The sequence below is a fragment of the Hemitrygon akajei genome, chromosome 1 (assembly GCF_048418815.1).
Source record: "Hemitrygon akajei chromosome 1, sHemAka1.3, whole genome shotgun sequence".
NCBI lineage: Eukaryota > Metazoa > Chordata > Chondrichthyes > Myliobatiformes > Dasyatidae > Hemitrygon > Hemitrygon akajei.
Window position 1 is genome coordinate 163,136,926 of NC_133124.1, and position 25,124 is coordinate 163,162,049.

The following is a 25,124-nucleotide window of genomic DNA, read 5'->3' on the forward strand; positions in this document are numbered from 1 at the left end:
CCCCCGGCTCGGCGCTCCCTCCTCACCGCCCCTCCCCCGGCTCGGCGCTCCCTCCTCACCGCCCCTCCCCCGGCTCGGCGCTCCCTCCTCACCGCCCCTCCCCCGGCTCGGCGCTCCCTCCTCACCACCCCTCCCCCGGCTCGGCGCTCCCTCCTCACCGCCCCTCCCCCGGCTCGGCGCTCCCTCCTCACCGCCCCTCCCCGGCTCGGCGCTCCCTCCTCACCGCCCCTCCCCCGGCTCGGCGCTCCCTCCTCACCGCCCCTCCCCCGGCTCGGCGCTCCCTCCTCACCGCCCCTCCCCGGCTCGGCGCTGTGAACCGAGCCGAGCCGAGCCGAGCCGAGCCGCGGGGGCCGGAAGCCGCGGTGTCGCTGTGCAGGAGGACGAGGCGAGGCGAGCGTTTCAGAGCGGCTCTGCGGCCCTGCAGAGGAAGCGCGCTCCTTCCGTTCCCCGGGCCTCAGGTAGGGCTCGCAGCTCTGCTGCCTCACACACTCCGATCGGCAGATAAGGCGAGTCAGCAGGGAGGGGGAGGGAGAGTGAGGCTTGAGAGGGGTGGGAAGTGGGTGGAGGGGGGGTAGTAGCGGGAAGAGGTGAGATTGGGAGGGGGAGTGTTGTTGAGGGAAGAAGGGAAGGGGCAGAGAGGGCAGAGTGTTTGGAGGGAGATGGGAGGGTGAGAGAGAGTAGTGGGAGTGATTGAGAAGGAAGCAGGAGGAAGGAAGAGAAGGGATAGTAGTGAGTGAGGAAAAGAGAGAGGGAAGAGAAGACAGGAAGAGAAGGAGAAAGGGGTTGAAAGAAAAAGGGAGAGAAGGTGTGAGGAGAACGAAGAGGCGTGGGGTAAGGAGAAAGGGTGAGAGAAGGGGGAAGGAGAGATGAGGCGAGACGGGGTGGGTTGAGAAAGTGGGTAAGGGTGAAGAGGAAGCAAGAGAGAGTAGGGGAAGGGGTGGGGAGAATCAAGGGGGTGGAAGGATGGGAAAAGAGGGGTATGGAAAAGGGGAGAGCAGAAATGGGGAGAGAGTGAGGAGGTGAGAGGGGTGGAGCGATGGAGAAAGATATTTATCACAAAGACTTACAAATGTGCACACAGAAATATATACAGACACACTTGTACAAATAATGTACCAATTCACAAACTCTTCCCACACATACACAACACACTCACACACCACCCCACCCACACACACACAAACACCGCACACCACACAAACACACACGCACACGACACACACACACACCGCACACCACCCCCCCACACACACACACAACACACAGAAGCTGGGACACAGACACGAACACGGGGTTGCTGAGGGTGACAGGTGCAGGTCAGCAGATGTTCTGGGGCTGAGATTAAGATCAGTAACTTTCTGCAGCAAAGAAACAAACTTCACGGGGAGGGGGGAGGTGTGAACTCGAGATGTAGCTCAGAGAGACAAACTTCACCCCAGTGGGGGGGGGGGGGTGGACTCGAGATGTAGCTCAGAGAGACAAACTTCACCCCAGTGGGGGTGGTGGACTCGAGATGTATCTCAGAGAGACAAACTTCACCCCAGTGGGGGGGTGGACTCGAGATGTAGCTCAGAGAAACAAACTTCACCCCAGTGGGGGGGTGCTCTCGAGATGTATTTCAGAGAGACAAACTTCACCCCAGTGGGGGGGTGGACTCGAGATGTAGCTCAGAGAGACAAACTTCACCCCAGTGGGGGGGTGGACTCGAGATGTAGCTCAGAGAGACAAACTTCACCCCAGTGGGGGGGGGTGGACTCGAGATGTATCTCAGAGAGACAAACTTCACCCCAGTGGGGGGGTGGACTCGAGATGTAGCTCAGAGAAACAAACTTCAACCCGGGGGGGGGGGGGGTGAACTCGAGATGTATCTCAGAGAGACAAACTTCACCCCAGTGGGGGGGTGGACTCGAGATGTAGCTCAAAGAAACAAACTTCACCCCAGTGGGGGGGTGGACTCGAGATGTATCTCAGAGAGACAAACTTCACCCCAGTGGGGGGGGTGGACCGAAGATGTATCTCAGAGAAACAAACTTCACCCCAGTGGGGGGGTGGACTCGAGATGTATCTCAGAGAAACAAACTTCACCCCAGTGGGGGGGTGGACTCGAGATGTAGCTCAGAGAAACAAACTTCACCCCAGTGGGGGGGTGGACTCGAGATGTAGCTCAGAGAAACAAACTTCAACCCGGGGGGGGGGGGGGTGAACTCGAGATGTATCTCAGAGAGACAAACTTCACCCCAGTGGGGGGGTGGACTCGAGATGTATCTCAGAGAGACAAACTTCACCCCAGTGGGGGGGTGGACTCGAGATGTATCTCAGAGAAACAAACTTCAACCCCAGTGGGGGGGTGGACTCGAGATGTAGCTCAGAGAAACAAACTTCAACCCCAGTGGGGGGGTGGACTCGAGATGTATCTCAGAGAAACAAACTTCAACCCCAGTGGGGGGGTGGACTCGAGATGTAGCTCAGAGAAACAAACTTCACCCCAGTGGGGGGGTGGACTCGAGATGTATCTCAGAGAAACAAACTTCAACCCCCGGGTGGGGGCGGGGGGTGGACTCGAGATGTATCTCAGAGAAACAAACTTCACCCTGGGGTGGGGGTGCTCTCGAGATGTATCTCAGAGAGACAAACTTCACCCCAGTGGGGGGGTGGACTCGAGATGTAGCTCAGAGAGACAAACTTCACCCCAGTGGGGGGGTGGACTCGAGATGTATCTCAGAGAAACAAACTTCACCCCAGTGGGGGGGGTGGACTCGAGATGTAGCTCAGTGAAACAAACTTCACCCCAGTGGGGGGGGTGGACTCGAGATGTAGCTCAGAGAAACAAACTTCACCGTGGGGGGCGGGGGTGGACTCGAGATGTAGCTCAGAGAAACAAACTTCACCCCAGTGGGGGGGTGGACTCGAGATGTATCTCAGAGAAACAAACTTCACCTCAGTGGGGGGGTGGACTCGAGATGTATCTCAGAGAGACAAACTTCACCCCAGTGGGGGGGGTGGACTCGAGATGTAGCTCAGAGAGACAAACTTCACCCCAGTGGGGGGGTGGACTCGAGATGTAGCTCAGAGAAACAAACTTCACCGTGGGGGGCGGGGGTGGACTCGAGATGTATCTCAGAGAAACAAACTTCACCCCAGTGGGGGGGGTGGACTCGAGATGTATCTCAGAGAAACAAACTTCACCTCAGTGGGGGGGTGGACTCGAGATGTATCTCAGAGAAACAAACTTCACCCCAGTGGGGGGGGTGGACTCGAGATGTATCTCAGAGAAACAAACTTCAACCCCGGGGGGGGGGGGGGGGGGTGGACTCAAGATGTATCTCAGAGAAACAAACTTCAACCCCAGTGGGGGGGGGGGTAGACTCGAGATGTAGCTCAGAGAAACAAACTTCACCCTGGGGTGGGGGTGCTCTCGAGATGTATCTCAGAGAGACAAACTTCAACCCCCGGGGGGGGGTGGACTCGAGATGTAGCTCAGAGAGACAAACTTCACCCCAGTGGGGGGGGGTGGACTCAAGATGTAGCTCAGAGAAACAAATTTCACCCCCAGTGGGGGGGGGGGGGTAGACTCGAAAAGTATCTCAGCAGCACTGGGGGTGAAAAAGATATCGGAACAGACAGAGGCCTATGCAGTCGACAATGAGGGTGATGGGGTTATTTTCCGCCATCAAGAGGGGACAAAGGTGCAAAGGTCACTGGGGTATAGCACTCTCTCTCTCTCACACACATACACTGGCCCTCACTGGGGGAGCGGGTCTCACTCCCACACAGACTGGGATCCGCACCCCTTACCCATGACCTGTCAAACCTGAGGATGTGCAGTAGATCCTGACCCCCTCCTGGCCTCCTGATTCTCCACATTAGCCGTCCTTTTTTATATCACCCCTTCCCCCCCGCCTCTGGGAAGCTCCTATACTAAACATATATTACCTGCCCTTCAGTGGGTCCTGAATCAGCACAGTTCCCTGATTCCCTCCTCTACCCACCCCCCTCACCATCCCACTCACCAATCCCCCCACGAACCTTGTTGTCATGGAAGCAGTGATCCACTTACACCCCTCCCACTTTATTCTTTCCTATGTTTGCGTCACCCTTCAGCATCACGCGCTGTGGGGCAACTCACACCCGATTAACCCCGATTATTTATTGGGAGATGCGGATGGAAGCTGGAGCTTCAGTGGGAACTCATGGGATCGCAGGGAGAACATGCAAATTCAACATAAAATTTCAAATTCATCATTTCTCTCTCTCCCCCCCACTTTCTCTCTTGCACTCTTGCGCTCTCTCTCTTGTTCTCTCTTCCCCCCTCCCCCTCTCTCTCTCTCTCTCGCTCTCTCTCTCTCTCTGCCCCTCTTTCTCTCTTTCTCTCGCTCGCTCTCTCTCTCGCTCTCATACACACACACACACGACGGGCTTTACACACTGACACTAAGTAACCTGAGTATCTAGGGCCACGAGACAGCTTTCCTACACACCGCACCACAGCCTCTGTCTCTGCCTGTGGCCCGCTCCCGGCGGGTGACGTCCGCCATTACCAGCACTATAGCTGTGTCTGTTCAAGGGCACGTACACCAGGAAGGGAGCACGGCTTCGGAAGTCATTGCTGGGCCCTGCCGCTACCCCCGAGGAACCAGCCCGATAAGGCCTTACCTCAGCAATCTAGAAGTCTTCTTCCTCACGAGTGTCTCTGACTCCGCCAGAAATTTTCGCTTCTTCTTTGTCGCCATCTTGTTCCACTTCAGAGGAGGTTTGTGCGTGATCGATTTTCAAAGGTGGTGGAAGAGGGTGCAGGGGTGGGGGGGGGGTGTTGTTGGCTGGGGAGATTTGGTGAGACGGGTTCTCAGTCTTGGGGTGTAGGGCTCACCGACGACCTCCTGATCAAGAAGCGCAGAGGTGGGGGGCGACGCCAGAGAAAAGGGAGCGGATAACAATCTCGGCAGGTGGAGCAGTAGCTTCCTGCTACGTAGATGCCTGATATAGGAAGACATGCGTCACAGGCTTGGTGCCGCCCTCCTCACTACCCGTCCTACGGTGCGTTCGTCACCGCCCCTCTTACAGCGCAGTGTTCCCTCCTCACAGCCCCTCCTACAGCTCAGCACAACCCATCCCCCCCAACGGCTCAGCACTCCCTCTCACTCCCACCCCACAGCACGGTGCTCCCTCTTCGCCACACGGCCAAAGTGTCACAGCTACAGAGAGGGTGCAGTACGGCTAGGTAATAAGCTGGAAGGGTCGCACGAGGTAGACTGTGAGGTCAAGATCTCTCTTTGAGAGGCTCATCCCGTAGTCTTACAGCAGCAGGGTAGATGTGTGCTTTCGGGCTTGTGTATCTTCTACCCGATGGGATGAGGAGGAGAAGAACATCTGGGTCAGTTGGGGTCTTTTTTTTAAACTTTTTTTTTATTGTTTTGCCAGTAACAGAACAAACAGGATAAAAACAAGCAGACAGACAGGGTCATCATAGGTGAAGTAAAATCCATATCTTAGAGAAATGAATAGAGAAATGGGGTTACATTGCTGTATCAAGGTTAACCAAACTCTTATATCCATTATTGTCCTTCAAAGTCTCAGGGCACCTTAAGATCCATGACTTTAAAGTCCATTCTGCACCTTCCCTCACAGGAAGAAATAAAACAAAGTTCTTCAACCCAAATAAACGTGCAGTCATTTCAGGTTCAAATAAAATGTCTAATTTTCCCAGTATCTTTCATATTTTTAGTGGCATGTCTCAGAGAGAAAGTAAACCGTTCCATAACATAAATTTCTTGAACTATTTCTATCCATTCCAGGACTGTAGGAGACTCTTTGCTTAGCCATTTCCTGGTAATCGCTTTCTTACTGGCTGCTAGTAGTTTTTGTAACAAATATCTCTCATGCTTTTTGAGCCCATTTGGTACATTACCCAAATAAATAACGTTAAAGTCAAAATTAATCTCTGGGCTGATTATTGACCTTATCTCTGTTACTACATCTAACCAATAAGACAAAATCTTCGGAGACTCCCAGAAAATATGAAAATGATCGGCCAACGTATTATCACACATTCTCCAACATTGACCTTGTTCAGGTCTGTTACTTTGTAACTTCTGTGTTTTTGGCATTATAAAAAATCTTAAGGTATTCTTCCAGGTGAATTCCCTCCCCAGACCTGAGCTTGAAGTAGTTAAATGTGTTCTGTATATGTTGAACCGATCATCTTCTGTCAATTTTATGTTGGCTTCTTCCTCCCATTTTGATTTAACTTACATTCTGGAGAGACCCCTGTTCGATTGTAAAATCGAGTAAATCCTGGTTATCAGTTTCTTTTTAATATTACCTTTATACACATCAGTGAATATATTAATCAGACTTAACCCTTTCTCTCCAATAGTTTTAATATTATTATTAAAATATTGTCTTAGTTGAAGATATCTAAAGAAGTCTCATTTCTCTAAGTGATACGTTTCTGTGAGTTGTTGGAAGGACTCCAGACCCTTAATGGAGGACATTGTACAGTATGAGGTGATTCCCTTACTTGTCCAATGTGTAAATCTGCAATCCGATTGTGCTGGAAGGAATTCTGTGTCATGTGCCACCTAACATGTATTCCTACATTTCTTTCAAATTTTGGGTCTTTAAATTCTTTATACCAGATGTTTAGAGGGACTGTTGTCCACCTAGTCAGTTTATTTAAATGCTTCTTTGGGAGTGTTTTATCCCCCAGTAAAGATTGGAGAGGGATATTTATTAGACTTTGTTCTAAATCCTTCCACTTTGCCTCACAATTAGGGTCACACCCACAGACCAGACTGCGCAGCTGTACTGCTCTATAACAGTCTTCAAAGCAAGGCACAGCAAATCCTCCTTTATCCTTAGGCAGCTGTAATATCTGAAATCTAATTCTTGGTGTCTGTTTTCCCCAAATAAATGTTGAAATCATTCTTTTCCATTCATTAAATTGCTTAAAAGGTACTTCAACAGGCAACGATTGAAAAAGAAAGAGAGATCTAGGTAATACATCCATCTTTATGGCTTCTATTCGATTATACATATTCATTGGCAGCAATGACCATCTATTTAAGTCTGCCTTAATATCAGCTGCGATGGGAATATAATTATGTTCTTAGATAGTAGACAAGTCTTCAGGTATTAGCACTCCTAAGTATTTAATAATAATACCTTTCCATTTGAATTTACTCATTCTGTAAATGTTTTCTTGTGGTTCGTAACTAAAATTTAAAGTTGGGTTTTATGTAAATTAAATTTATACAGAGTAGGAACTGAATTCTTTCAGCAGGTATAATAATTTAGGCAAACCTGCATTGGGACTGGTAAGAGTCACGAGAATGTCATCCGCATATAGACGAATCTTATATTCTGTATCTCTGATCAGTGCACCTGTTATAATCTTTTCTTCTCTGATTGCCTGGGCCAATGGATCAATAAAAAGAGCGAAAAGTGTGGGGCTTGGGGGCACCCTTGTTGACATCCCCTTTCAAGAAATATTGTTTTAGATAAATTCCCATTTATTTTCATTCTGGCTGTAGGGGAAGAATATAAAGATTTCAGACATCCAACTACCTGATTATTAAAGCCAAACCACTTAAGTACCAAGTAGAGATATTTCCATTGTACTGAGTCAAAGGCCTTTTCAGCATCAAGGCTAATAACTACAGATTCCAGGTTATTTATGCTCATATGGTCAATGAGATGAAGGGCCCTTCTCACATTGTCCTGGATTTGCTCACTTTTTGCAAAACCTGTTTGATCTGTGTCAATTAGATCTGGAATTATATTTTCCAATCTTTTTACTAATATTGATGCAAATAATCTATAATCTACGTTTAGAACAGATATGGTGCTATAGGAATGGCATTCGGTCCGATCCTTACCACTTTTAGGATTTACTGAAATTATTGCTTGATTCCAGGACAACGGAGTCTCCCCTCTTTCAAGAACATAATTAAAACATTTCTTAAGTATTGGTATTATTATCTCTCTGAACGTTTTGTACCATTCTGCTGGACAGCCATCAGCACCTAAGGTTTTATTTGTTTTTAATGCTGACATAGCCTTACCTATTTCTTCTTCTGTTATCTCCTGGGTTATTAGTTTATTTTGCTCCATTCCTACCAATGGTAAATCTAAGGGCATTAAGAAACTAGATATGTCTGCTAACTCTGCAGCTTTGGGTTGAGCCTATAACATTGTGTAGTACATTTCCAAAGATTTTTGAATGTCTTCCGATTTGTGAAGCATCTTGTTAGTCTGGGGGTCTTTCATCCTATGTATAGATCTCTCAGTCTGTTGTTTACGTATTCTCCATGCAAGTAATTTCTTAGATTTGGGACCATTCTCATAGAAAATTTGTTTAACAAACTTAGCTCTCTTCTCAACTTCACTTTCATAGATATTATTTAGAATTCGTTTTATATCCAAAATTTGATTCAAGACATCACTGTCATTATACTCCATATGCTTACTCTCCAAAAATTGTAATTTTTCAATAAGATCCTTGATTTGTTTCTCTTTTTATGACCACTTTATGAGTTTACCCCTAATAACAGCTTTTGCAGCATCCCACATAGTGCTGGGGGACACCATTCCATTACCATTATATATCATATAATCTTCAAACTCTTTCTTTAGGTATTTTAAACATAGGGGATCATTCAAAAGACTGGTATTAAGTCTCCGCAAGGTATCTTTGGGTTTGTTGTCTAATGTTAAGTGTGGTCAGAGATGTCTTTTACCCCTATATCGCATTTTATAATCCTGTGCCTCTCTGAATTAAACATAAAATTAAAAATCTATTCTCGAGTACAAGGAGTGGGGTGAGAAAAAAAGGTGAACTGTTTATCAAGTGGGTGTAAGTCTCTCCATATATCTATCATGCCTATTTCTTTGAGCAGTTTCTTGACATATATTGTTTCCGGGTTTATCTTTTTTGTTCTATTTGAGGAGTCCAGGGAAGGATGTAATTGAATATTCCAGCCCCCCCACCCCACATATTACCACACCAGATGTTTCCATAGATATCATATTAAAAACCTTCTTAATCAGCTGTTTATCATTTCCTGGTGAACATTCAGAAGTGTAACTTCTTTATGGTCAATAAAACCCTTCAACAGTAAATAATGCCCTCCTTTGTCTGTAATCTGTGAGGAAAACCGGAGATTTGCTTTATTTGAGATTAATATTGCAATTCCCCTTGTGTTTCCCCTCTCAAGAGTAATAACAATTTTTAAATCCCATTTTGCGTAACTTCTCATGTTCAATCGTTGAAAAGTGAGTTTCTTGCCAAAAAATTATATCTTGCTTTTCTGGCTTCATTTTAACTAGCCTTACTCCTTTTGATTGGGTTCTGTAACCCATTCACATTAACGGTGATTACTCTGTATTCTTGTTACAGCATTCCACGCCAGTAAAAAAGGGTTTATATAAATAGTTAAATATCCCTAGATGACCTAAACAAATGAACTTCTGTCTGTACAACAAGCTAACATTTAACATATAAACAACACATGTAACATCTGTGACCTACATCTTTGAAGTTTAAACTAAACTTCTAAGTCGGGGAAGAGGGGAGCCCTTAAACCCAAAGGGGCCCCTCCTAGTGCAGGTTGATGCCTCTGAATGATTGAAATCAGGACCGTGTACAAAAAAGACAAAATCAAACATCAGCTCCTAGGTTTGTGGTCAGTGGTAGTAATAAGAGCTTACAGAGGAAAAATCGTTTATGTTCTATTTTTCAGTTCTTAATACAAAGTCAATTATAGTTTGTTGTTAGGGTACATGTGATTGTACCGACCTGGCTGAAGGATATTTTATCACTATACTTTTGAGAGCTCTCATGCAGTGTCCTTGTTGCATCGAAATTCCTTTAGCTTGTCTTGGATGTGTTTCAGACGTGTTTCTCCGTCCCGGCAGGATTTTGCCCCAGCTGTCTCCCAGGAAAGTTGTCCCAGTTTCGCTGTGGCCGTGCCTTCCGCGGGGGGGGGGGGGGCACGATTCCGGGACAGTCTGGTAAAAATCCCCTGTTCTTCAAGGTCTTCCGTCGCCTCTGATGCGTTATTGTAGATGACTTGTCCAGTGTCAAAAGACACTCGAAGTTTGGCTGGGTAAGGATGCTGGAACCAGAGCCCCTTTTTCTTTAAGCTTTTTTCTGACGGTGCAGTAAGCCTTTCTTTTCATAAGTATTTCGGTCGGGTGGTCTTGATCAAAAAATACTCTTTTCCCGTCGTAATAAATCTCTCGTTGTTTCCAAGTAGAGCGAAGCACCAACCCTTTAATTTTATACTCCAGAAAGTAGATGACCACGACCTTGGGTTGGAACCTTGTGGTGGTTTGGATCCAAGAGATCGATGGCAGTGTTGTATGCCGAGGGCGGCACTGGGAAGGGACAACACTGTTTTAGTAAATTTTTCCAGAAGTTCCTGTATGTCGAATCCTTCCGCCCCCTCGGAAATTCCATGGATACGTATGTTCTTCCTGAGTGAACGTGCCTCCAGGTCCGTTAGTTGAGCTTGAATGATCGCCTGAAGTTCCAGTGTGTGGGAACGAACCTCCCTGGCTTCGGCCTTCCATTCCTGCACTTCTGCCACCCTTTGCTCCATATCCTCAACTCTGCTCGTTATTTCTTTTAAATCACCGAGAACAGCATTTAGCTTCTGGTTAATTTCTTCTCTGAAATCCACCAGTGCCTTCTTTAGAAAACCCAAGGTATCACTCAGTCCTTTTTTCATGTCCGAACGAAGCGTTTGTATTTCGGCCATGATGTTAGCATGAACAGCCTCCATTTTCTATTTAAATAACTGTTCCTTATTTAGGGGGAAATAAGACCATCCGGGAGCCCTTACTGATCATACTGCTGGCTGTATCTGTGCCATACCGGAAGTCCACAGATTGTGCTTGCTGCTTTACCGAGGCAGAGTGCATGGAGGGGAGGCTGGTCTCCGTGGTGTGTTGAGCTATCTCACACCAGAGCATCTCTCTGCAGTTCCTCTACAGTTGTCATACCAAGCTGCGGAGCATTCCGACAGGATGGTCGAGAGTCCAACTCATAGTCCAGTAGTCCGAGCCACTATCAGGTGACGGGATTCCAAATTGACTCATTGGTGGAGAGCCGAGGGTGATGTCAGAAGGTTGTCTCGCGGAGAAGAATGGGGGGGGACGGGCGGACTCTCTGAAACCTATCAAATATTGAAATGCCCAGTTAGAACGGATGTAGAGAGGATGTTTTCAATAGAGGGGGAGTCAGAATACAGGGAGTCACAGCCTCAGAAAACAAGGATGTCCCTTCAGAGCAGAGATGACGAGCAATTTCTTTAGCCAGAGGGTGGTGAATCTGTGGAATTCATTACCACGGGTGGCTGTGAAGGCCAAGTGAATGGGTGTATTTAAAGCAGAAGTTGATAGGTTCTTGATTAGTCAGGGTGTCAAAGGTTATGGGAAAAGGCAGGAGAGGGATAATAAATCAGCCGTGGTGGAATGGCGGAACAGGCTCGATGGGCCGAATGGCCTAATTCTGCTCCTGTGTCTTGTGGCCTGTGACTAGTGATGTTCCCCAGGGCACACCACTGGGACCGTGGGGGTTTATCTGCTGCATCAACAATGGAGCACTGTTTCATTTGGCTGTATTTATGTCAGGTTGAATGATAATTGAACTTATAAAGCCACAGCGTTGCCAAGAGGCAGTATCAGCCCTACATGGAGTCCCAGATGAGCTGTCAGTTGTGGCAGGGCTTACATGCTGTGATGAACTAAAGCAAAAGGCAGCAGCATCTCTGTTAACCGCACATCCCTTCTTGATCTGTTTAATAGATTCTATGTATGTTTTGAACAGATGGGGTTTGGAGTGTCACTGCCCACCCTGAGAGCTTCCTATGGACCTGAACCCACAGTCACCATTGTTGATGTAAGAGCAGTCTTCTGAGGAGCAAATCCCTAGAAAGCATCTGGCCTGGATGATGTCCCTGACTGTGTCCTTAGATCCTGCACAGAACGGCTGGCAGGAGTATTTGAAGACATTTTTTTATCCGCTCCCTACTTTAGCCTGAGGTTCGTACCTGCTTTAGGAAGACCACTATCACCCCATCCTAGTCCCTATGAAAAACAACGTAACATGCCTTAAAGAATACAGTCTGGGGGCTCTGACATCTATAATGGGCTGGTCATGAAACACATTGACTCCAGCCTCCTAGCCAACCTTGATCCACAGCAGTTCACAACTCTTCTGGAGCTTCTGCACTGTAAAGACAGGTTGGTTAAATGTTAGTTACTGATTACAACTTTGCCTTCAGTTCCTATTCAGTTCAGTTCTGTCTACAGTTCCAAGCAGATTCATTTCCAAACTCCTAGACCAGGGACTCAACACCTCCATTCACAACGGGATTCTTGACTTCCTGACCAACTCGAATTCCTGACTAACAGATTGCCATCAGTAAGGATAGGTAGCAACACAGTTGTCATAATTATCCTCATCACTGGTGCTCCACAACACTGTGTCCTCACTCTATTCACTGTGCACTGCGGCCAGAGTCTCTTTACAAGTTTGCAGATGATTCCATTTTAGTAGGCTGTATCTGAAATAATGGAGAGTCAGAGTACGGGATGGAGATAGAGAATCTAGTGATATGGTGTCATAACAAACACTCTTTCAATGTCAACAAAACAAAACAGGTCATCACTGACTTCAGAAAGGGGTGATGCACGTACCCTTCATATCAATGATGCTGAGATCGAGAGAGTTGAGAGCTTCAAGTTCCTAGGAGGAAAATCACCAATTGCCCACCCTGGTCCAACCACATTGACACCTTGGTCAAAAAAACTCAGCAGTGCCTCTACTTCCTCAGGAGATGATAGAAATTTGGCATGTCCCCTTGAACCTCGCTAAGTTTTTAAGTGATGCACCATGGAGACATCCTGTCTGGAAGCATCCTGGCTTGGTATGGCAATTGTACTGTCTGAGACTGCAGGCAACAACAGAGTGGACATAGCTCACTAAATCACAGAAACCAGCCTCACACTATAGACTCTTCCTACCACAACCACATGTGACTGTGCACGTGTCAGCTAATTATTATTTAATCTTGATAGTATTTAACTCTATACTTGTCGTCGTCATGCTTGTTGAGACTTGGACAGAGCACAACAACGTTTCGCTGCCTGTTTCCGTTTCAGAGCCTGTTTCGACTGGCTCTGAAGACTAGCGGTATTCTTTTTTTATTCATAGTTGCTCTTTTCAGCTGCAGTGTAGGCTTCATTTTCCATTTGAGAGTTTTAGTTAACGGCCCTGTTTGGTCTGGCGTTTATTGTTTTCTTTTTCCTTTAACACTGTTTGCATTAAAGTCTGTGAACTATCGACCTTCTTCAGTGTCTCTCACTCCGCGCTTTGGCCATATCCGCACCTGGTGACAGCAAGTCTCGACCACACACAAAGATGGACCCAGCAGAGAGAGAGCAGCTGACCTTGGCCGTGAGATTCATCGGCCAGGTAGGAGACAAGCTGCAGGCAATGGAATCCATTCTCAGTGAAGTTACGGAGGCAATGAGGCAGATAACCTAGTGTCAACAAGCCCAGTCTCACTTGGAGAAACAGATGTCATCCCTAGCCGCAGCTGTTCAACAGTTCACCACAGACAATCGGACTCGGGTGTCTGCGATTTCTGCAATCACGGCTGCCGTCCACGAACTTACTGTGAACATCCAGCATCAGTTGACAGCCATTAACATTCTCGCCAGCTCAATTCAGCAGCCTCAGGCCACCTCAGTCCCACTCCCGGCATCTCACAGATCCTCCTTTTCTGCTGCCCCGACAAACTCTGCTACTAATGCTCTCACTCCCGTACCCGGACCAGAGCCGACTCCCACGTCCGTATGGGAACCGAGTATTCCACCACCAGGCAGATATTCCTAATGGTCGCAGGAATTTTATTACCCAGTGCAAGATGACATTCCAAGTCCAGCCTGGTTGTTTTGGCGATAATGCGCCAAAATTGTCGTACATGGTCAATCTTCTTGATGGATCTCCACTCAGCCTGTTCAACGCTTTACGGGGGCAAGGATACCCCGCAGCCCAGTCGTTCCGACGTTTCATGACGGAGTTAAGGAGGGTGTTTGATCTTCCAGTATGGGGTCAGGAAGCTGCCCACTGACTCTTGGACCTGTGCCAAGGCAGAGGAACGGTGAGAGCCTGTGCAGTGAAATTCCATACCCTTGCAGTAGAGATGGGATGGTATGATCCCTCATCACTGCCTTCCAGCGTGGACTGAACACAGGGGTCCGGCATGAGATCGCTGTCCGGGATGAGCAGGATAGTCTGGATGACCTGATTAATCTGGCTATTCGAGTTGACGACTGGCTGACTGAGTGGCGCAAGGAGAGAACGTTTCGAACCTCCTACGTACCGCCAGATCACCGTCATTCCTTGCCCTCTCCCCTTCCCTCACCACCCTGCACCCAACCCACTGAGGAGTCCATGCAAGTGGGGTGCATGCTCCTGTCTCAGGAGGAACGAGAGCAGTGCTGGAGAACAGGTTCCTGCCTCTACTGAGATAATCCAGGACACTTCCAGGCAGCATGTTCCAAGCGTCCAACAAAAGAGAATACCCGTCAGCAGGGAGGGGAATCCTGACGGGTCAGTTCTCTCTTCAGTCAGCTTCCCCCAATTCTGTAACGCTCGAAGCTTCCTTGTCGTGGAGGTCTCAGACCCATGCACTTAAGGCATTTATTGACTCTGGTGCAGCTGGGAATCTCATGGACGTCTCTCACTCAAAGGTGGGGAGTTCCAACTCAGGAATTAAGAGAAAAGATCAATGTCAAGGCGTTGGGAACTGGGAACTGGCCAGATCCACCTTTCCACCCAACCCCTCCAACTGGTGCTCGAAGGCAACCATCATGAAGAAATATTTTTCTGTCTGGTGGATTCACCTGAACTGCTACTGGTACTTGGTCCTCCCTGGTTATCCCGACATAATCCACGGATCGATTGGTCTCTGAAGGTGCTCCAAGAGTGGGGACTGGCATGCCTGCCTACCTGTCTGGGTCCAGCTCAAGCTCCGTTCCATGAACCCCCTCCTGTTCCAGCTCAGGATGTGGACCTGTCTGGGTCCAGCTCAAGCTCCATCCCATGAATCCCTTCCTGTGTCAGCTCAGGATGTGGACCTGTCTGGGTCCAGCTCAAGCTCCATTCCATGAATCCCCTCCTGTTCCAGCTCAGGATGTGGACCTGTCTGGGTCCAGCTCAAGCTCCGTTCCATGAACCCCCTCCTGTTCCAGCTCAGGATGTGGACCTGTCTGGGTCCAGCTCAAGCTCCATTCCATGAACCCCCTCCTGTTCCAGCTCAGGATGTGGACCTGTCTGGGATTCTGGCTGAATATCCGGATCCCCTTGAGGTTTTCAGTAAAAGAATGGCCACCGCCCTGCCCCCACACCGGCCATACCACTGTGCCATAGACCTCCTACCTGGCACTAGTCCTTCCCAGGGCCGGCTCCTTTCCCTCTCTCGTCCTGAAACGGTGGCCATGGAGGAATACATTAAGGAGGCATTGAGCATGGGGTTTGCAAACTTCTATCGCCGCTTCATCGGGAATTTCGGCTCTATCGCGGCTCCAGTTAATGCGGCAGGATTTCACTGGACGGACGATGCCGACCGAGCATTTTCCGAGCTAAAGCCACATTTCACCACCGCCCCGCTGCTGCAACACCCAGACCCGTCTCAGCCATTCATTGTCGAGGTGGGTGCGTCCGATGTCGGCACTGGATCTGTCCTCTCTCAGCGCTCGTCTGCGGATAGCCGGCTGCACCCCTGTGCCTTTCTTTCCCGTCACTTGACTATGGCCGAGAGGAATTACGATGTTGGGAACCGGGAGCTTCTGGTTGTCAGGGAGATGCTGGAGGAATGGCGACACTGGCTGGAGGGGGCAGAGCATCCATTCTTGGTCTGGACAGATCACAAGAACCTCTCCGATATTCAGGATGCTCAGAGACTCAACTCTCGTCAAGCCCGGTGAACTCTGTCCTTCACACGGTTCAATTTCATCCTCACCTATCATCCCGGTAGCAAGAATACAAAGGCCGACGCTCTCTCCCGGCAGTTCCAGGGATCTGAGGACAATGCCGATCCACAGGCCATTCTTCCTCGCTCCTGTATCGGTGATCTGGGGAATAGAGGCAGAGGTGAGGGCTGCCCCTGCTGTGGTGCATTCCAAAGTGTCGGAATGGGGTCACTCTCCGTTCTGGCTGGACATCCAGGAATTCAACAGACTCAGGAGTTTTTAAAGAGACAATTTTTGTCATCATCTATGTCCCAGGATGTCCGCGACTTTGCATCTGCCTGTCCCATCTGCGCTTGGAACAAGACCATGCCAGCGTCCCGCGGGTATGTTATGTCCACTGCCTGTGCCCAACCACCCCTGGTCCCACCTCTCAGTAGATTTCATCACTGGACTGCTCCTGTCTAATGGAAACACCACCATTTTGTTGGTTGTGGATCTATTTTCCAAGGCTGTCCACTTCATTGCCCTCCACCAGCTCCCATCAGCTCGTGAGACTGCCACACTCATGGTTCAACATGTGTTCAGGCTCCATGGCTTTCCTCAGGACATAGTGTCTGATCGTGAACCACAGTTCACTTCCCGCTTTTGGAAGGCTTTCTGCTCTCTTAAAGGAGCCATGGCCAGCCTGGCTTCCATCCCCAATCCAATGGCCAGACTGAGAGAGTGAACCAGGAGTTGGAGACAACCCTGCGCAGCCTTGCCTCTTCCAACCCCACGTCCTGGAGCTCCCAATTGGTTTGGGCAGAGATCGCCCAAAATAAGCTCCAGTCGTCCTCCACCGGTATGTCTCCCTTTGAATGTCAGAAGGGATTCCAGCCCCTGCTCTTCCCTGACCAGGAGATCGACGTAGGAGCTCCTGCTGCTGAACAGCTGATCCAACGCTACAAGTGCACCTGAAGACGAGCCAGGGCTTCTCTGCTGTGCACCCAGAAACAGCGTTCCTGGCAGGCTGATCGGCTCCGTTGACCGGTAAGGCCATTCAAGCCAGGGGAGGAGGTCTGGTTGGCATCAAGGGATCTTCCCCTGAACGTCAAGAATCGGAAATTGGCACAGTGCTATGTGGGACCATTTGTAGTGGAAAAGGCTGTCAACAAGGTGTCCTATAGATTGTGTCTACCAGCATCACTGAAGATCCACCCAGTATTCCATGTTTTACTACCTCTCCCCTGGCCCCAGTCACCCCACCTCCCCGCCTGGTAGATGGTTCCCTTGTCTATACTGTGTGACGTCTCTTGGTATCTCACTGGGTACATGGTAAGGTCCAGTACCTTGTGGACTGGGAAGGGTATGGCCCAGAAGAGCGTACTTGGATCCTGGTGAAGAACATCCTGGACAAGTCGCTGATCTTGGACTACCAGCAGACACTGAGCTGTGGTGCCTCAGGGGCTGTGCCTAGAGATGGAGCCCTGTCACAACCACGGATTCGGCAACGCAGTAGATAATGGCAATTGAACTTGTGAATGTGAACGTGTCAGCTAATTATTATTTAATCGTGATAATATTTAACTCCATACTTTTCGTCATAGGGCTTGTTGAGACTTGGACAGAGCCCAGCAATGTTTCGCTGCCTGCTTGCATTCGGCCTTGTCTGAGAAATTGGACTGTCGAGTCAACTGACTCTGAAGACGGGCGGTATTCATTTAATGTTTGGATGTTCAGCCGCAATGTAGGCTTTGGTTTCCATTTGAGAATTTTAGTTAACGGTCCTGTTTGGCCTGGCGTTTATTGTTTTATTTTCCCTTTAACACTTCACATTGAAGTCTGTGAACTATCGACCTGCCTCAGTGTCTCTCACTCCACATTTGGGCCATGTCCGCATCGGGTAACAATTCCAATCCAAACATTCTCAGTTCTCCACCGTTCAATCAGGCAGAATATACAAAAGCCTAGAAGCACATACCATTGGGCTGAGGGATAACTTATATCCCTCTGTTACAACATTACTGAAGAGTTCCCTAGTACAATCAAATGGACACTCGACCTCACAATCTACCTCGTTATGACCTTATGTTTTATCATCTACCTGTACTGCAGCTTCTCTCTAACTGCAACACATTTTTTCTGGTCTCATTACATTCCCTGATATTGCCTCAATGCACTGTGACAATGAATTGATCTGTTATAATGAACAGATGGTAGATCAGAATCAGGTTTATTATCACCAGCATGTGCCTGAAATTTGTTAACTTGGCAGCAGTAGCAGTACAACACAATACATAATATAAAAGAAAAAATCAAAATAATAATACTAATAAATAAATAACTAAATCAATTACAATATACGTACATATACTGAATAGATTAAAAATTGTGCTAAAAACAAAAATACTATATATTTTAAAAAGTGAGGTATTGTCCAAGGGTTCATTGTATTCCTTGTATTGTCCAAGGAATCGGATGGCAGAAGGGAAGAAGCTGTTCCTGAATCGCTGAGTGTGTGCCTTCAGGCTTCTGTACCTCCTACCTGATGGTAACAGTGAGAAAAGGGAGCTGGAGGTCCTTAATAATGGACGCCACCTTCCTGAGACATCGCTCCTTGTGTGCTTTGTAGGCTAGTACCCAAGATGGAGCCAGCTAAATTTACGACCCTCTGCAGCTTCTTTCAGTCCTGTGCTATTCTTCTCCCTCCCACATACCAGACAGTGATGCAGCCTGTCAGAATGCTCTCCACGGTACATCTATAGGAGCTTTTGAGCGTATCTGTTGACATACTAAATCTCTTCAAACTCCTAATGAAGTATAGCCGCTGTCTTGCCTTGTTCATGTGTGGCAATATTAAATCAAATTGGCATTCATCAATGACACTATATCAAACAGTAAAATGTCATCTTTCTCTCTCTTTGGAGACTTTTTTTAAACAAGGGGATTGACTGCCATTCGTGAAAGGAATATGAAATATAGTTTCACTTGCACGATGGGACATTTCAATAACAGGAGAATCCTGCAGTTATTTTGTTACTAAGATAATACATCATGTTCTGTGATTTAAATATAAAATATTCTCCATTTATCAATCACTTGCTTCCTTTTCCTCTTGAACAATGCATATTTTAGTTTTCTTTCTAAAGCAAATATTTTTTAATTCAAAATTCATATCCAAGTGTTCCACATGCTCTATGATTCAACATAAAGTTTCTCTCTCCCTCTTGAAATTTGAAATTACTCAGTTAATTACTTCTGACTTGTTATCCATTTTCTTTAATGTTACTGTGGGAATAGGCTTGGGATTTACCCTTTATATCAAAGGAAATTGATATCCTTAACTTCAAACTTTCTGCACAATCACTCAAAGAGTTGAACTGCATGTGCATGTAACGAGAGCTGTATAACTCATCTCCTTCTACCTTGGGCTACAAACTTATCAATCACCCCCGCTGTGGACACTTTCTGGAGGTCCAGGATCCGTATGCTCCACGACCGCTGGACTAAGCGTGTAAATGTAGAAGGGGACTGTGTTGAAAAATAAATGCGCTAGGTTTTCTAAAATTGACTCCTTCTACCTTAGGCCACAAACTTACCAATCACCCGTCGTGTAAAGGTGCAGATTTTACATCTTAGTATATCTGATCTGCTTATCAAGACTGCTTGAGTCTGGTTGGTGACAAAATCCAACATCAACAATTACTGAATGTGAACTATATCAGAGGCAAATTCAGACATATTGACAGCAAATGTGGAAATATTAACCCTACTAGTCCTGTTCAGGCTAATTGACAGGGCCTCGAAGAAATAATTTTTTTTTTTAAATGCAGTGTTATTTTCATCCAGGAAATTTATTACCTCATTGAATACAAAAAGCAACATAGATCTACCCTTAATCAGCTTGAGAAACAGAAAAAAAACAACAAAATGAAATGCTGGAAAAACTTACGGGGTCAAGCAGCGTCTGAGAAAGGAAAAGAATTGTTGATGTTTCGGTTCAAAGTCGACACGGCTGCTCGATCGCTGATTTCCTGTAGCAGTTTGTATTTTTGGTCTAGATTCCAACCTCTGCAGTCTCCTTTCTCCAACGTATTTAATAATATTCAGTTACAGAAAACATCTAATTCCCCGCAAAGCTTATTCTGCAGCTGTTGTGGTACAGCGATGCGTTCATAGCTTTGATGTCACTGGTTATTCAGCCTTAAGCTGTTTCTGTCTCACACTCTTCTTCGAGAGGCACACACACACAACCCTTCACAGTGAACGTCAAATGGTAATGATAATCTGCAGCTGAGATTTTAAACAAGCTTTTGGTCCTGTGCTATACAATAATTCCAGGCTATTTTTACTGGTAGGCTGCTTTGCTTCTCTCTGCTCTCAGCTCCATTTTGCATCCAAACTCACCTTCAGCCTGTTCAGCAAAGTATTTTCTGCATTAAAACTGTTGAGAGATTAGGAAGGATTTTTCAACTTTGCACTGTTTTGGCTGAAGCAAGTATTGTAACTAAAATCAGCAAGTACGTTGCTCAGTTTTCATTTTCAATTTCATCTCTTTAGGACCTATGGTATTTTGTTTTCAGCTTGCATCTTTACTGATAGCTGCTCCACAATTAGCCTCAAAAGACATCAGACCACCCACGAAACAATTTCAGCATGACTAAATATTTGTGCAACTGCAAGAAGAACCGATGTATGTTTTCGCTGATTGAAAACATTACTCATTCCACACTATCTTTAAGCTGTGAAGTGCAAGCTCATACTTGAAAGATGGTTTTCAAAATCGGAATGAGAACGTACAAGGCAGATGGCACTAAAATAGGTGTTGACGTTGGCAGTGAAGATGGTTATCAAAGATTACAGAGGCACCCTGATCAACTGGATAAGTGGGACACAGAGCCTTAGGCCCTTCACTACCAAGTTCAATAATAGTTATTACCCCTCAGTAATCAGGCTGCTGAACCACTGCACACTCATCTCCACACCGAACTGATTCCAGAACCTACAGGCTCACTTTCAAGGACTCAACAACTCACGTTTTTGGTATTGTTCAAACATTTGTTTATTTCTTTATTTATGATTTGATTTTTAATGGATGCACATTTTGTCCTTTTTTTTGCACATTGTTTAACAGTCTTTGTGTGCAATTTTCCATGAATTGTATTGTATTCCCTCGTTCTACCGTGAATGCCTGCAAGAGGGTGGATCTCAGGTTAGTGTGTGGTGACATAAACGTCCTTTGGTAATAAATTTACTTTGAACTTTGGCGAGGAATGTCAAAGGGAGTTTAATCTGGACAAGTGTGGGGTGTGGTGTTGTGGGAAGAGAAATGAGGGTAGGACTTCTGCAGTGAACAACAGGGCCCTGGGGAGTGTTGTACAACACAGGCTCACAGAGGAGTATGATTCCCTGAAAATTATGACACAGGTGGACACGGTGCTGATGCTGAAGAAGGCATTTAGCACCTTGGCCTTCATCAATCAGAAGATCATAAACGAGAAGTTGTGCAGATGCTGGAAATCCAAAGCTTCACACACAAAATGCTGGAGGAACTCAACAGGTCAGGTAGCATCCACGGAAATTGATAAACAGTCAATGTTTCTGGCCGAGAGCCCGCTGGGAGAAGATGCCAGAGTAAGAAGATGGGGGGAGGAGACAGAGGATAGCTAGAAGGTGATAGGTGAAGCCAGGTGGATGGGAAAGGCAAAGGGTTGGAGAGGAAGGAATCTGATAGGAGAGGAGAGTGGACCAGAGGAGAAAGGGAAGGAAGAGGAGACCCCAGGAGAGCTGATAGGAAGGTGAGATGAGGTAAGAGGCCAGAGTGGGAAATAGAAGAAGAGGGGAGTGGGGAGGGAATTTTTGTTATTGGAAGGAGAAATCGATATTCATGCCATCAGGTTGGAGGCCACCCAGATGAAGATACGGTGTTCCACCCTGAGGGTGGCGCTGGGAGGTTATTGGTGGGTTGTACAGGACATTGGTGAGACCATATTTGAAGGATCATGTTCAGTTTTGGACGCTGTGCTACAGGAAGGGTGAGAGAGTGCAGAGGAGATTTTTGAGGATGTTGCCAGGACTCGAGAGACTGAATTGAATTGACTTTATTTCTTACATCCTTCACATACGTGAGGGATAAAAATCTTTACATTACATTTCTGTCTAAATGTGCAATGTGCATTTATAGTAGTTTCTAATAAATTGTATGTACAACAGGACAGTCAATATAACATAGAAATACAATTGCGTCAGCATGAATTAATCAGTCTGATGGCCTGGTGGAAGAAACAGGTCCCGGAGCCCGTTGGTCCTGGCTTTTATGCTGTGGTACCGTTTCCCAGACGGTAGCAGCTGGAACAGTTTGTGGTTGGGGTGACTCGGGTCCACAAAGATCCTTAGGCCCCTTTTTTACACACCTGTCACTGTAATAGTGTGAAGTTAACATCTACAGATGCGCTGGGCTGTCCACACCACTCTCTGCAGAGTCCAGCGATTGAGGGAAGTACAGCTCCCATACCGGGCAGTGGTGCAGCCAGTCAGGATGCTCTCAATTGTGCCCCTGTAGAAAGAGGTCATAGGGAGAGAGGTTGGGCAGGCTGGGAGTGTAGGAGAATGAGGGATGAACTTATAGAGGTGTGTAATATCATAGAAGGGTGAAAAATTGAATCAAAAGCTAGAGGGGAAAGTTTGAAAAAGGGATCTGACGAGCAACCTTTCACCCAAAGGGTGTTTCAGTTTACAACACAAACTGCAGGGAGAGTGGTATGTGGTACAACTACAATGTTTAAAAGACTCTTGGACAGGTACGTGGCCTGGAAACATTTAGAGGGACACGGGCCCAATGCAGATAAATAGCATTGGCTCAGATAGGGATCTTGGTCAGCAGGAACCGTTTTTCTATGCTGTGTGTGACTGTATGACTCTGTGTGTGTGTGTGGGGGGGGGGGGCGTGGATGGAGCAGGGGTACGGGAAGTGAATGCAATGCAGTTGAGGGATAGAGGGGAGTGGAATCCAAGAAGAGGAAGGCATGTCAGGGGCCCCTGCATGGAAAGTCTCATCATCAGACTAATAGTGATGGAGACGGAGGAACTAGGAGAGGGAAAGGGGCGCTTACAGGAAGCCTCGTCGGGATAAACTTGAGAATCTGTGGGCTCCTAACGGACCTTGGTGGCTGTTTGTACCTCGAGATGGAGGGACTCGGAGGGGGTGTAAGAGATGGAGGTTGCATTTCTAAAACAATGCAGCCATCAATGTCAAATGTGCAGTCGAGATTATTGTCAGAAGTGCAGGTAGGCATGGGTGCAGTCTTCTGGTCGAGATGGCGCCTGCGTACAACGCTCCTTCGGTCCACAGCAACGGATAGAACATGAAACCATATATTTCACTTCTTTTATGTTGCCTACGTTTGTTGATTTTTTTTTGCCATCGATGGGATTCTGGAACTGCTGTAGCCTGTGATTTGCTGTTTGGAGATCGTCTGGGCGTTCCAGCACTCTGCAGTCTCCGAGAGGATTCCGGGAGACAAGGGCGTGTGCGAACCACACGTTGCGGGACAGGGCACCGGCCACCGGCCACCGCTCGATTAAAGCGAAGCGGGAGATTGAATCATCGAGGCGAATGCGGAAGGTGAGCGCTGGCTGTCTGCCTTTTGACCGCTAGGGGTCGCTTTGCTGCGGGAGAGAGCATAAGAGTCTGGAGGAAGTTACCCAGACTCGGACTACAGACTTCTTTTTCATTCTTAAAGTTTTAAAAAAAAATCTGTTTTTTGCCCTATCTTTCTCGTTTTTTATGCCGAGAGGGGAATTTGTAGATTAATGATTGTGCTGCCTTTCTTTTCTTTCTTGGTTTCATGGCTACCCGGTGAAGAATAATTTCAGAACTGTATACTTTGATAATGAACCTTTGGATGACAATCGCCCTTGTAGAATCATCACAGGCACACAGCATCCGGGACACAACTTCGACAAGAAAAGCATAAATTAAACATAAAACATGAACAATTTTACAAGAAGAAAACAACTAAAGCAAAATAAAAAGCTGATTTGATCGAGGTATTTAAAATTTTTGAGAGGGATAGATAGAGTTGACGTGAATAGGCTGTTTCCATTGAGAGTAGGGGAGATTCAAACGAGAGGACATGATTTGAGAGTTAGGGGGCAAAAGTTTAAGGGAAACACAAGGGGGTATTTCTTTACTCAGAGAGTGATAGCTGTGTGGAATGAGCTTCCTGTAGAAGTAGTAGAAGCCAGTTCAGTTGTGTCATTTAAGGTAAAATTGGATAGGTATATGGACAGGAAAGGAGTGGAGGGTTATGGGCTGAGTGCGGGTAGGTGGGACTAGGTGAGATTAAGAGTTCGGCACGGACTAGGAGGGCCGAGATGGCCTGTTTCCGTGCTGTAATTGTTATATGTGATATGATTATATGAAAAGGGGAAAAAAAGGAAAAGTTGTTTGGTCATTGAGTGGAATCTGGTTAAAAACCTTCGGGTAGAGTGTATACCCCAGATAAATACTTGGTGGAGATTTGTGATATATATGATTATATGATATATATGTACAATGTCTGAAATACATCTTATGGAAATGTTTGTTTGATGAACTTCAATAAAAAAATAAATTACAAAAAAAAACCTTCGGGTAGGCGTATTCGATCCCTTTCAAGTGGGGAAGCTGCACGTGTTCAAAAAAAAACAAGAACTCCGACTTGACAGTGAGAAACTGGTTGACAGTGAGAAAAAGAAACTGTTTGACCGGGAAACTGGAGGACCAGGAAAGAGAAATGTGGGAGCTTTGAGCTGGAACAGCAGGAGCAATAACCTGGAATCCTGAAAAAGGAAGAGAACCAAGTTTAGATAAAACAACATCAGAGCATCATTAAAAAGTTGTACTTACCCCTTCACCTGTGAACGGCCTGCAGAGGGAATCAAACATGGCTGATCAAGCTAGTGGGAAATCAGTTGAGCAACTCAAGGTAAAGCGGACAACGGCAAAAAGATTATTTTCTCGTCTGGCCAACAGTATTCCCAGGACCTATGAAGACATGTCTGAAGAGGAGCTCAGAGTCAGTTTCAATAAACTCACAATGGAAGCTGAGAAAGTCATGGAAGCCAATGATGATGCGGAGGCCGGACTCACTGCAGAACGGGAGGCGGAGCTGAACGCAGAG

At 46.8% G+C, this 25,124-nt stretch overlaps 1 protein-coding gene and 1 long non-coding RNA gene across 7 annotated transcripts in view; one reads left to right on the top strand and one right to left on the bottom strand.

Moving 5' to 3' along the window:
* LOC140731887 (scavenger receptor cysteine-rich type 1 protein M130-like) overlaps positions 1–20,245 on the bottom strand; it is a 97,233-nt gene extending 76,988 nt beyond the window's left edge. Inside the window, exons 1-2 of one of the 6 annotated variants that reach the window (XM_073053893.1) lie at positions 19,913–20,245; positions 4,654–4,974 (exon numbers count right to left, since the gene is read on the bottom strand). In XM_073053893.1, coding sequence (XP_072909994.1) covers positions 4,654–4,730 — 77 coding nt within the window. In that variant the 5' untranslated portion in view covers positions 4,731–4,974; positions 19,913–20,245. Of the gene's footprint in view, positions 1–289; positions 1,248–4,653; positions 4,975–19,912 lie in introns of those variants that run through there. The other 5 variants (XM_073053884.1, XM_073053853.1, XM_073053834.1 and 2 more) reach the window with 5 other exon arrangements.
* Positions 320–24,494, top strand: LOC140731917 (uncharacterized). Its single transcript, XR_012099938.1, has 3 exons — positions 320–458; positions 23,410–23,584; positions 23,825–24,494. It is a non-coding gene; the product is annotated as an uncharacterized lncRNA (long non-coding RNA).
* The last annotated feature ends 630 nt before the right edge of the window (positions 24,495–25,124 follow it).